The sequence below is a fragment of the Schistocerca serialis genome, chromosome 5 (assembly GCF_023864345.2).
Source record: "Schistocerca serialis cubense isolate TAMUIC-IGC-003099 chromosome 5, iqSchSeri2.2, whole genome shotgun sequence".
Taxonomy (NCBI): domain Eukaryota; kingdom Metazoa; phylum Arthropoda; class Insecta; order Orthoptera; family Acrididae; genus Schistocerca; species Schistocerca serialis.
Genome location: NC_064642.1, coordinates 705682668 through 705697083, shown reverse-complemented (window position 1 = coordinate 705697083; position 14416 = coordinate 705682668). Strand labels below are relative to the sequence as shown.

Genomic DNA, 14416 nt, shown 5'->3' with positions numbered 1-14416 from the left:
AATGGATAGTGTCTTGAAAGGAGGGTATAAGATGAACATCAACAAAAGGAAAACGAGGATAACGGAATGTAGTCGAATTAAGTCGGGTGATGCTGAGGGAATTAGATTAGGAAATGAGACACTTAAAGTAGTAAAGGAGTTTTGCTATTTGGGGAGCAAAATAACTGATGATAGTCGAAGTAGAGAGGATATAAAATGTAGACTGGCAATGGCAAGGAAAATGTTTCTGAAGAAGAGAAATTTGTTAACATCGAGTATAGATGTAAGTGTCAGGAAGTCGTTTCTGAAAGTATTTGTATGGAGTGTAGCCATGTATGGAAGTGAAACATGGACGATAAATAGTTTAGACAAGAAGAGAATAGAAGCTTTCGAAATGTGGTGCTACAGAAGAATGTTGAAGATTAAGTGGGTAGATCACATTACTAATGAGGAGGTATTGAATAGGATTGGGGAGAAGAGAAGTTTGTGGCCCAACTTGACTAGAAGAAGGGATCGGTTGGTAGGACATGTTCTGAGGAATCAAGGGATCACAAATTTAGCATTGGAGGGCAGTGTGGAGGGTAAAAATCGTAGAGGGAGACCAAGAGATGAATACACTAAGCAGATTCAGAAGGATGTAGGTTGCAGTAGGTACTGGGAGATGAAGAAGCTTGCATAGGATAGAGTAGCATGGAGAGCTGCATCAAACCAGTCTCAGGACTGAAGACGACAACAACAACAACAACATTATAGCATGTTCTCTAAACTGTGGGTAATATCGCCACCATCCTGTGTGCGACGCGAAGAATGGCTCCTCTGTTAGTTACATGAAAAGGCATTTATTGTGGACTACTATCAGTCTGAAATTGAAAAATGGTTCAAATGGCTCGAAGCACTTTGGGACTTAACATCTGAGGTCATCAGTCCCCTAGACTTAGTACTACTTAAACCTAATTAACCTAAGGACATCATACACATCCATGCCGGATGCAGGATTCTAACCTGCGACCGTAACAGCAGCGCGGTTCCGGACTGAAGCGCCTAGAACTGCTCGGCCACAGAGGCCGGCATGAAACTGAAATACGAAAGTGATAATATCACTTCAAATAAGAGAAACTACTCAAAGCGGACATGCAAGGGGTTGTTACGGAATGCCTACAGTATTAGACTGAGCACGAAACTGTCTACCTGTAATATTTAAGTGAAGAGAAATAACAACTGTGTTGATGGAATCAGAAACTAGATCAACTGTTTTCCAGACGTCATATTTAACTGGGCTAGCAAATCCGCTTCCGACCTTAACATGTAAACACGACAGCGAAAAACGGTTTCCGAAATTCGGTTTTCGTCTTTTGGGAAGTGTGTCACACGCAAACGTTGTGATTCATAGCTTTACTTCCTCCAGTACCTCCTATCCTACCTTTCAGACCTCTCAGAAGTTGCCTACAGTATTACATTTTTATCTAAAAGTGCACCGAATATTCCCTCGGAGTGCAGATCACTCCTACTTACAACGAGGGTGAAATACACGCAAAATCCGTCCGTGTCTGTATTGCAGAGCATGCTCTAGGCTCTGCAATGACGGTACTCCCTGAGGAATGAAGTTTCAAAGAATGAGCATTAGTTCACGAAACACCGCTCTTACAACACTCACGTTTCGTCATTACGATATCTTGCAAAAAGTATACATAGGTGAAAAGATTATTTCTGCCTCTCTAGATTTCTATACCACTGTGTTAGCTGATAAAGAACCTATGATCATAAGAATCATAAAATATATGACTGATAAAGAACCTATGATCATAAGAATCATAAAATACATGAATCATAAAATATATGACTGGCTCGAAGACTTTTGGCTGATACAACCCAACACATTATACTGGACAGGAAATGTTTAACGGACACATCACACATGTCCTAAGACAGCGGAACAGAACGGCAAATGCTTTCAAAATGCCTAAGCGATATATGATATGTGTTAGTCCGACTGTTCACTGACGATATAATTATCACAAATAGATGACTGCAAGGAAATGGTGTACTATTTAGACAGTGGCGAACTAAATTGTAATTAATTGAACGCATCAGATCTAATAATTATGGCTTCAACACTTGATCATTTCCAGTAGAATGGACTACTGGAAGAGGTATGGTTACTGACTAACAATGTAAAGGCTTTAGATTCACATATAGTTACTTTTAAAAACTCACTTTATTTTAATCTAGGAACGACCTCGTATTTTCAGTTTCGAGTCGTAGATTTATTGAAAGCTTCCCAATAATTTTAGTTTCGAATAATTTTTTCACAGCAGTTCCCTGCTACTTGTTCTCAACGCGTAATTCAGATCTCTTTAAATCCTCTGTACTTTGCTTATGTAACAAATTAACTAAAATATTTTGGTCTCCTTTTTTCTTACTTCATATAGTGTTACATGAGTTTGGCATCTCGTTGTCAGTGTCCAGTCAATTAAATTCGTTTGGATGTTACCTCTTCATTACAAAAATAAATCTACCAACTGTTACGGAAAACGTTCGTCGGTGTGGTTTGCTGTTGTTGTATCTGCAGAGACAATACCATCTGAAACTGGAATCAGCGTCTCACTTTAGGATTTATCCGGTGAAAGTATGAAACTTCATATCACTACTAAATGGTGGTAAGAAATATTTCTTCGCCTGCTTCATTTGACTACTGATACCGTTTTTTCTTTGCCCGTTCTGTGTGATCTTGTTTTTCAAATAGCAGAACTTTACTTCTTCTACTGCAAAGTCTTCTTCAGTTTTGACTTAAAAGAAACTGTTATGCAGAGGAATGGAACGACTGGTAGAAGCCGACCTAGAGGAATATCATTTAAGGGTCCAGAGAATTGTAAGAGCAGACGAGGCAACACTGTCCTTACGACTTATCTTAGGGAATAAAGACAGATACGCCTACATTCACAGTTTTTACAGATTTTTAAACGACTTTTTATCAGTATGTAATGGAACACATTATTTGGGATTCTGAAGTTGTCAGGGATAATATATAGCGAATGTAAGATTATGCACAACCTACACAGGAACAGAACTATAGTTCTAACGGTCGGAGGATATGAAGGGAAAGCAGTAACTGAGAAGGTAGTGAGAAAGGACCTATATGTTGAGCGAGCACTGAGGGAAACCAAGAAAAAATTTGCGAAGAAAATTAAAGTTCATGGAGAGCAAACAATAATTTTAAGATTTGTCGATAACATTATAATCCTTCAATCGATTTCTCCTGGGTACAGTAAGCAGATTCAAATAGATGCAGATTATAGTAGTTGCGTAGATATCGAGAGTTGCAAAGGATGACTCGAGTAGAGTGCTGAATGAAACCAGTCTTCGCAATAAATACCAAAACGACATGCTTTCTACTTAGTTCTTGAGGCTTTCGTGGCCACTTCACGTATTATTCGTTGGCTTTTGTCTCTGGCCTCCACCCGATGTATGTTGAATGCTTTTCCATTCGTTTCGTCAGTGTGGTGTCACCGCCAGACACCACACTTGCTAGGTGGTAGCCTTTAAATCGGCCGCGGTCCGTTAGTATACGTCGGACCCGCGTGTCGCCACTATCAGTGATTGCAGACCGAGCGCCGCCACACGGCAGGTCTAGAGAGACTTCCTAGCACTCGCCCCAGTAGTACAGCCGACTTTGCTAGCGATGGTTCACTGACAAATTACGCTCTCATTTGCCGAGACGATAGCATAGCGTTTAGCTACGTCATTTGCTACGACCTAGCAAGGCGCCATTATCATTTGCTATTTATCTTGTGATGCATGTACCGTCAGTTAAGTATTCCAGAAGCTACGTACCTTTTTTGCTAGTCTCTATTCTTCTAACTGTTCCAGACCTCACGCCAGCCTGCGTGAGCTTAAACGCGTGCCTTTCGGCTATCTCATAGTGGCTTGGCTGTCTTGCCAAGTCACAACAGTCAGTACGAGTGATTGGCAATGTCAAAGGTTCACTTCCGCCACCAGCAATGGATACGTCGTCCTTTCTGCCACTCTTCATAACCTTCATCTTAGCTGCGCTTGTCCTTCAGCGATATTATCTGCCGCGTATGCCGTCCGTTATACTGAACAAGTAATATAAGTGCTCTTTATCTCCCACAAGGTGTGCAAGGCAACTTCTGAGAGGTCTGAAAGGTAGGAGAGGAGGTACTGGAGGAAGTAAAGCTATGAATCACAACGTTTACGTGTGACACACTTCCCAAAAGACGAAAACCGAATTTCGGAAACCGTTTTTCGCTGTCGTGTTTACATGTGAAGGTCGGAAGCGGATTTGCTAGCCCAGTTAAATATGGCGTCTGGAAAACAGCTGATCTAGTTTCTGATTCCATCAACACAGTTGTTATTTCTCTTCACTTAAATATTACAGGTAGACAGTTTCGTTATTTCTGCTTCTCCTTCACTGCACAACAGGACCATCTTAACCGAATATTCTGAAAACAAGACGTAACTTGAGAATCCAAGCCCGTTTCAAAACCGGTTGCTTTTACATGGAAGCGAAAATCGATTGCGGATTCGAAAATCGATTGTGGATTTGAAAACCAGCAACTAGAACGGACTTCTAGAATCGATTTTTATGTGTTTACGTGACCACCCAGAAGCGGTATTGGTAAATCGGTTTACGAAATCCGGTTTCGGGAGCCCCTCGTAAGCGAGTGAATGAGTGTCGCTAAGTCATGCTTGAATCTCTCAGTCGATAGAATCATATCCGCGGAAGGCAGAGGTACAGCATACAGTTATAGTCTGACAGGAAGCTTTAAGTCAGCATACATTCCACTGCAGAGTGAAAATTAATTCTAATTCTGGAAAAAATTCCCTAGGCTGTGGATAAGCAACTCCTCGTTAATGTCAACCGCATTCAAGAGTCATCTGCGTTGTCTATAATACATGATTTTACGAATTCACACACTTGCCTTTTTGCTGGTGTAGCACATATTGATTTGTGCTGTCTGTCTTGGCATTGGCTTGCACGACAAAAGTCTGCATGAGTAAACGAAAGTGAAATAAAGCATAATCGATGTTCTGGTCAGTCTGTGAATGTCCAAGTCTTGAATGACAGACTACAGAAAAAGTGTTATCGTGTCTCCGCTAGTTTTGAAACAATTCAGTCCGCACGAATGACAGACTACAGAAAAAATGTCATCGTGTCTGTAGGCGCTCAGTCCGGAACCGCGCGACTGCTACGGTCGCAGGTTCGAATCCTGCCTCGGGCATGGATGTGTGTGATGTCCTTAGGTTATTCAGGTTTAAGTAGTTCTAAGTTCTAGGGGACTGATGACCACAGATGTTAAGTCCCATAGTGCTCAGAGCCATCATCGTGTCTGCACTTGTTTCGAAACAATTCAGTCCGCACTTCTCCAGGTATCATTAACATTTGATGCAATAAGCTCACGTGAGCGTAGAATCGAAAAGTATTTTCTTTCTCGTCCATCTGCTATACTGTAGTTGGGCACGAAATGGAGTGCGTGGATCTTTGGTCGGCATGCCAGAAAGCAGTAGTTCGACACCCAATTTAGATAGAGACCACTGAGATCCAGGCATAGTATGAAGATATTCTCTTTATTTACCTTTTCTAAGTCCGCACTGAGCTTTCTTCGCTGTCTCATCACTATTCTTTCTATCAATTAGAATAGCCATCAGTTTACAAGCGTGGGACGTCTGTTTGATAATCTTAACATTTAGGTAGTGTGATGACATTACTCTTCTGATAATTGGATCATTAGTTGCCTGTTCCATGTATTTTTTACACCATATCGATATTTTGTTCTTCGGCCTTCCCTTGGTTTTCTGCCGTCGGAGCTTAATAAGTTCTTTCATTTTTACTTTCGACCCTCTTCTAAATAACTAGCCTCAGTTGTTTCAGTTGCTTTATTTCCCACTAATTCGGAAAATTCATACTTCGCCTCATTTCAACACCTGGTTGTGCTTTACTGGTAAGAATTTGGTTCGCAGACTTTTGGCTACCTAAAAGGTAGGGATGCGGAAGTGGCTGTTCACTTCAAACATATGCAAGCTTCAGTAGAAGACTCCCCTCTTATTTTTTCACAGCACTCATACTCCAGGAATCACGCCCTCCTCTGGTGTTAGAGAGATATTCGTGCAGTGAACGATCATATCGCTCAAGACTACCATGTTTCCGTTGTTCTTCATATATTTAATCTATCTCTCTTCCATAGCCGAGGTCGCTAAGGCAAGCACACCAGCCCGTGCGGTAGCGCTCGACTCAAAGCTAAGCTGATACAAATCGTCGTAGCGGATGAAATTTTCCCCGTCATTGTTTGGCCGGCAAGGGGAAGACAAGTGTAAAGTTTCTAATAGCCAGGCCTTGCGCAGATGTCCTGTATTACATTCCAAACCACTTTTCAGCGCCTCATGAAGTGAAGTCATGAGGCCTGTTGATGGCAATCCACCCATCGGATGTGGACGTTAGGTCCGCGCGGTCGCCGTTGGAGTACGCTAAGTGCTGGCAGCGAGCTTTACTCTCACCCTTCTCTCATCATCATCATCGTCATACAACACAAACATAGCACCACATATCAATTACACTCACCTGTACGCTACAAATACTCGTACACATAAGACACAGCTCTCAAGTGCCTGTAAGGAGACGGGCCTTTGAGTGACTCGGTGGCTGAGAGCTCCCAGCCAACAATATCATACGACTTTAATTTACTTTCTTAATCTGTTTGTCAAACAGTCTTTGTACTAGTTTATCATCGGTCTCTCTTCTGTCATGGTGATCCTACGTCTCATTCATCATTCTTCATATTTTAATATCTTTGTCATATAGCATTTGTATCTGCTTGACATCAGTTTGTTAAGTCTGCATATAAATCTGTAGAATGCTGGCTGAGGTTAGTTTCCATTTATAAAAATCTAATACGCTTTACATTGTTTGCACTCCAAAATAATATGATCGACTGTACCTCACCTTCTCCATTACACTTCGTTATTCCCACTCAGTCTAACCTCGGACTGTCCATCTCTCTCTTCAGATTGTCCAGTTTCTCCACAACATGCAGATATCTATCATCCCATGCCTTGATTTATAGAACACTACCTGAGTACCTGACGTTGCCTAGATTTGTATTTATTCCAGTCTTTTATTAGTCCATATCCTCGCCCCCCTCTCTGTCCATCTCTACCCTCTCCATCGTGATGTCCTCTTCTTTCCTTTCTCTGTCCATCTCCTTCTCTCTCCTCTCCCTGTTCATCTCCTCCACTTACCTTTCTCTGTCCATCTCCTCCACTTGCTCTCTCTTTTCATCTGCTTGTGCTCCTTCTCTACCTGTCTCTTTTTACATTTGCCTTTTTTATCTCTTCTTCTTCCTTTTGCTGTTCATCTCCTCCTGCCCCCCCCACCCCCCCTCCCTGTTCGTTTCACTGTCCCCCTGTCTCTGTTCTCACCTTCTCCCCCACTTGTGTCCATCTCCTCCTTCACTCCTCGCTGTCTGTCCGTCACATCCTCCCACCTCTCCCCGCCACGTTGTCACTCTCACCCAAATATGTCTCTAGTGGTTCTTACTCCCAGAGTATTTCTTTCCAGATCGTAACTAATATTTGTACCAAATTTTTTTGAAATCGTCCAGGAGTTTAGGAAGAGTTTTTCCCACGTCTTTGCCCACCTACTCACACGTCACACATATTTCACATATATTTAACATATTTCACACATAAATATAACATATTTCGCCCCTATCTCTAGCGAATTTCGCCCTGCAGTTTCATTTTCATACAGCTTAATGTTTATGACGTCGTATCTCCTGAGCGATGTTCTGTACAGTTACATAATTTCGCATGTGCATGCAGTGGCATTTGTGGCTACTGTCTGCGAAATGTGTCGTGAATAGAGATGGTCGTAACGAAGTAATAAATTAAAATGTCACCTATGATGCGGTAGTTTTTCACGTATCTCAGTGTTCGTGACCGTGTGATCTCCTGAACTATGTATCGAATGATGACATAATTTTGCTCGTACATTCAGCGATATTTGTGAATACTGTCTGAAAAATGTCGCAAATACAGTTAGTAGCGAAGGAACAATAAATTAGAACGTGCGGCTGCTTAACTGCCTGAGCAGCGAAAATGTGATAAGCGACAAATTTTTTTCTTTCTCATTTTGTAGGAGCTGGAAGCGAGAAAAAGTTTCCGAACGTTGGAAATTATTTATAAGTTTGTTCGAAGTCACTAAGTTCTATCATTCTCAAATACTGGATGACTGAGGTGTGGTTACTCGCGCGTCGTGGGCTACACAGCGGTGAATTTCATACAATGAGTGGTGTGTATCAAATGGTTCAAATGGCTCTGAGCACTATGGGACTTAACATCTTAGGTCATCAGTCCCTTAGAACTCAGAACTACTTAAACCTAACTAACCTAAGGACACCACACACATCCACGTCCGAGGCAGGATTCGAACCTGCGACCGTAGCAGTCCCGCGGTTCCGGACTGAAGCGCCTAGAGCCGCACGGCCACCGCGGCCGGCTAAGTGGTGTGTATCCCGGCGGAGGTTCGAGTCCTCCCTCGGGCATGGGTGTGTGTGTTTGTCCTTAGGATAATTTAGGTTAAGTAGTGTGTAAGCTTAGGGACTGATGACCTTATCAGTTAAGTCCCATAAGATTTCACACACATTTGAACTTTTTTTTATGTGTGCACCAACACTGGTTGGTCCGCAGCTCACGGTCTAGTGGCTAGCGTTGTTGGCTCTGGATCTCTGGGTCCCGGGTACGATTCCCAGCTGAGTTTGGGATTTTCTCTGCCCGGGGACTGGGTGTTTGTGTTGTCCTCATCATTTCATCATCATGATTCGTGACAGTGGCTAGATTGGATTGTGAAAAAATTGGACTGTGTAAAAATTGGGACCGCGCAGTTGAGCGTTCCACAAACTAAACAACTTCATCATCAAGTTTGGTTGAAATCTTCTAAGGAGATATAAAACACACATACATACATACATGCAGACATAGGTACATATATATATATGTACATCCATTTTTATTATATGAATGGATTATCGTTACTCCTCCACGAGGGATTCTCCTCTCCGGAGATCGGATCAGCACACGCCGTTACTTTCGAAAATTACTTATTTATTTATTTTTTGTGAAGCAGGTGATTACTGTAAGATTATTTCAAAGGTCTGAAAGTTGTATGTACAATTTTATGGTGTTTTCACACAGTCGCTGTGTTACTTGCTCCATTACCATGCTGTCGATCATGGTTGATTGTTTCGCTTTCATGGATAGATACCCAGCCAAGGACAAAGTGGTGAGCGCTCCTTCAGCCCCTGTTGACTGTCATGTTAGCTGATTGGGGGCGAATTCTTACATCGGAAGTCTTCGGCCGCTGTAACTCATTATATGATTTTCATTGTTTCATATAATTATTGATCGAGTTTAAAAATTTAAAATGGTGCCATAACGTACTCATTACGAGATAAAATCCAACGTTAAGCTTTTAAGACAATAAGTGAAGTGGTATAGTTGTAAACTGTGCATATGTCCTTGGGCATTGTAACTCACAGAATGCAAGTTATCCAGGTTATATTCATCCACTATTTGAGAGGGAGATAATTTAATGACTTCCATCATATTTTACACATAACTTTGACATTTGCCGAAACTTTTGTTCGCTGACCCCCCCACCAGAATAATGAAAGGAAAAAAGTTTGTTGCTTACTACAGTATTGCTTTTTATGCTGTACAACTTCTGCATTACGCACGACGATTCAACTTCTTTTTACTATTAACTCTATTCGCAACACATTTTTCAAACGGTATCTACATATACCACTGAATTTACGTGAAAATCTATATAACTGTACGACAAATTGTTCACATTGTTCAGGAGATGGTACGTCATAAACACGGAGACGTGAGCCACAGATGTTTAATACATATAAATTTGGGGGTGATGGGTAATTGGTACATATCTAATACATCAAAAATGTAAGTTGAGAGGACCGTAAAAAATTCCCAGGTCGTCAAAATACCAATTCAATGATTTACCATTGTTTCGACACCATTGTCATACGTTTGGTCTGCGACTGCTGTGGTTGACTTCAGAGGTGACAGCACCTGAAACACAAGATAAATGCCCCATATTGTGATCACACCCACGTTAGAGAAATCTGATCCGCTTCAGATGGTAATAATGTTTTCTTTTTCACTGAAGATAACTAAATAACAAATTAACCAGTACAAAAACTGTAGGAATCGTATAATAAACCACCTGTTGTGGGAGGGCCAAGGAACGTATGATAATTGTGTCAGAGTGTAGTAGACAATGTAACACAATTCCGTTCTCAGCCTCAAATCATTTCTTCATCTTCACGTTTGCAGCGATGAACTTACATATTGGTTTCTGATAACAATCAAGCAATGCTAGAAACAACATTCAGTCAGCACTTTGGCCGTATTTTTCTGCTACTGTAAAAAAACAGAATTCAGATTTCTTACGCTATGGCCGCCGCTGCGGTCGAGCGGTTCTAGGCGCTTCAGTCCGGAACCACGCGGCTGCTACGGTCGCAGATTCCAATACTGCCTCGGGCATGTATGTGTGTGATGTCCTTACGTTAGTCAGGTTTAAGTATATGTCTAGGGGACTGATGACCTCAGATGTTAAGTCCAATAGTGCTTAGAGTCATTTGAACCATCTTTTGTTATGTGTAATCCCAGTGCTATAGACAGTGGAAAATCCTACAGTTTATGATATAATCGGCCCTAGACGAACAGTTGAATGCAATGGCGTCTCATAGGGTAGTTGTCTGCTACAAGACTTAAGTTTTATATATTTTTTTTTGTCAGAGTTTGAATAGTACCATAGTTCCTCTTAAGCATGGTAAGTTCTGCAGTAAAGTGAATATGTTTACATAATGAATCAGCTCATCAACTAGGTACGTTTTTTACACTGGTCCTTTTTTACGACTTCATCCTTGTGACAAAATTCCCACGATAAGTACAGACACATGGAAACTATGTAATTTTCTGTTTCCGAGTGTTAGTCATGTGTGTGAAATTAATGATCAAATTTGATACAACATGGCAAGCATATACCTCTTATAATGTAAGACGAGTTATACAAAATAGATATAAAAACTGGCGTCAAGTGAAAATTCGCATCAGAAGTTTCTCATCTGTTTGACTTTCAAAGTGTTATGTGTGCTCAGACCATTCATGGATTGGCTGCTCATTCACGAGAAAAAAATTAAGCTTTAAGTCATCTGAATTGTTGCAAACCCCTAACCCATCCAATGAATCAGTGGGTAGAATTATATCAAGTTTAATTATGGAAGATGAATAAGTTAAGCAGGAAGATTAATAAATAACACTACACTATTATAACAGGAGAAACTGTTTTTCTTGTGCTTTTGGTCACTACTATCTAACGAGAATCGTGTCGCTCATTTGCTAAAGCTGTCGACGTCTGAAAAGTACGTAACAGATTGTGAAGACGAATGGAAGAAAGATCTTCATTTAGACTACGCTATATACCAACCTGCACGAACAGAAATGTTTTCCATGGGTCAGGTATGTTCCTTGCATAAAAATATAATTTGAGACACATTTTTGTATTGGATACAGGGTTCCACAAGCTCAGTATACACTGGACACTGCTAAACAATTCAGCTGTATGATATACCTTCATTTATGATCCAACTAGTCTCTCGGTGTTAGAGCCACATCTTCGGAGATACATATTTATTTCATAATTTATTTCAAACGGTAACCAGTAGGTGACCCAGTATTCATTGTCCAGTTGTGATAAAAATGTTTAGCCGTCAAGAGGTCGACAGCCCAATTTAAAATAAGACAGAAAGCAGGGAACATCATCCCAATACAGGAAATCTAAGATGTAACACCGCCGTGGTAACACGAGGTCCGCAGCGACCATCGTATAACAGATATGTATCTCTGAAGACGTTGCTCTAACGCCCCGAAAGTAGTTGGACCATAAAGATTTATCATACAGCTCAAACGGTCTTACTCATCACGTACAGTTGTACAGCTGTGGATGCCCGCAATACAATATTTGCTGCAAGCAACTGAGGTAATACACACAGGGTCAATTGTATTAAATTAGATTTACGTGCATTATTAAAATAGATCGAGTTCTCCGTCGAAGCTACTGATTTATTTTTCAATTTGCATATTTAAGTGCACATGTGTGGCCGATTTGGAGTGAAACAGAATGAATGTTGCGTTAGAAATGACTGGTCACGAGCAGGTACGTTAGAAAGTGAAGGAGGGAATAATGCTGCAGAACATGGTGTCCTCACCTTTTCTGTGTTTGTTATCGTCAAGGGATGAGATCTTAAAATCACCTGATGGTGTCTGACTGAAAATGCAATATATTTCGTGTATACCCGCTTTCTGGATCGCTTACTACCAAATTTCTCAGAAATTACCTTCTAAGATAGGTTAGTGGACGACGTCTCCCTAAGTATAATTCTTCCCACATTCCCGTATCGGTGCTCCTCCGGCATAAATCACGGGGCAATGCATTGGTACGTTTCACCTGTTGGCTTCCACTGTCGATGTATTCAGAAGGCGAGAATGTGCACAAAGACTCCGTCATATGTTCCCATGCGGCGCTGCGTGATGCATTATGGATTTCAGGATTTTGTGGCGTAGGAGCGTGGAGAACCGTATTGGCGTTATCATGAATATTCCCTTTGATTCGGAGCGTTCCATCTAAAATGAGAGAGAACGCGTCCCCATATGTACAGCGCTGCTGACGAATTCACTTATGTGGAGAGTGTCTTTCGGTGATTTTTTTTAATGTGTGTAAATACACCAAAAAACGAAACTTTGATAGTACGGCAGAACGATTATGGCGTCAGACTAATTACGAAGATACGTGATTCCTCTTTAACGAATGTGTCTAACGGTGAAATAGGAACTTGTTTATTTTGATAGTTTCTGAGCACTAATCAGCCAAAAGCATTCTCAGTTGTGGGGACGTGTGTTACTCGCAACGTATCAAATCACCGTCGGTCAAATCGATACACGGTTCTATTCATCCGCCTGGAGCAGCTGTGCAGTAGCCTAGAAGTACCAAGACTGGATGACGGAGTTTTAAACGGAGAAGCCACTAGCTTTCCACGAGCAGCGAAGAGCGCAGAGCAGGAGAGGAAATCACGACTAAGGACAGGACTTTTATTTATCGAGCGGGTGCTGATAACTTCGAAGTTGAGCCACCTAAATCCGAGAAACAACAGTTTAGCGAGTATCAGAGCAGCATTAGAATCAGTCTGTTTACGTCCTCTCTTACTTGGCGGCTACAGCCTTAAATTAAAGAGAGAAAATAGCCTTCGGTTTGGACGAAAAGTAGAGAAGATGAGCGTCGAGGGCGGGCAGACGTGGCGGTCCACGGCGGGTTCGGTGCTCAAGTACAACGTGCGCCTGCTGTTCCTGTGCGGGCTGTGGCCCCTGGGACAGGGCCGGCTCTACGCAGTCCTCACGACGAGCGTGCTGGTCGCAGCCACGCTCCACGCCGCAGGTGCCTTCGTCGGTCTCTGCTCGGAGCCAGGGGGTCTCCAGGAGGTGACACTGTCGCTCGCCAACCTGTTCGTCGTGTGCTCCGCCATTGTCAAGTCGTGCTTCTTCTTGGCGGACCGTACCAGATTCTGTGCGCTGGTCACCACCCTCGATCGGCTGGTGGTAGGGAACGGCCAGTCCAATACACTCCAAACCATAACGATTTAAAAAAATACGTTATTTTACTTATTGGGTACGAGAGTGGTTTGATAAGTCTGCTAAAAAGGCAAGAAAAATATTCGTTTCGTAAACAACTCATCTTACCTCTCGACATAGTCTCCTCTGAGGGACATACAGGGTGAAAAGTATTTAAAGCGACAAACTCTGGGAGGCTGTAGGAGACATCAAAACAAATATTTTTCCCTAATGTCATTTTTTCCTATGAGGAGTATTTATGCCGGTAGAGGAAGATTTCTCTGGCGACAAATTAATTAAACCAGAGGGGACATATCTGGGGATCGAGCAGGCCATGGTACAGAACCGCCTCTGCCAATCTACGGTTCTGGGAACCGTCGGTCCAGGAATCAACGCACACGACGACTGAAAAGTGCCAGCGCCCCGTCATGTTGGAACCACATGCGCTGTCTTGTAGGGAGCGGGACGTTTTCCAGCAATCCTGGCAATGCTCTGGCGAGAAAATTGTAATAGTGCCTACCATTTATTGGCCTAGGTAGCAGATACGGCCCAGTTAAACAGTCCCCAACATCACCGACCCACACATTAAGGAAGAACCGCACTTGATGAGCGCTAGTAACTGTGGCATGTGGGTTATCCTCACTCCAAACATGTGAATTGTGCATGTTGAAGACTCCTTCACGCCCGAACGTTGCTTCATCGGTAAACAACACAGAGGATGGAAATCTAGGATGGA

The 14416-nt window shown here is 42.1% G+C and overlaps 1 protein-coding gene across 1 annotated transcript in view; it reads left to right on the top strand.

Moving 5' to 3' along the window:
• Positions 1-13344: 13344 nt before the first annotated feature.
• LOC126482185 (odorant receptor Or2-like) overlaps positions 13345-14416 on the top strand; it is a 103549-nt gene continuing 102477 nt past the window's right edge. The window contains exon 1 of the mRNA XM_050106164.1: positions 13345-13668. Coding sequence (XP_049962121.1) covers positions 13345-13668 — 324 coding nt within the window. The remainder of the gene's footprint in view (positions 13669-14416) is intronic.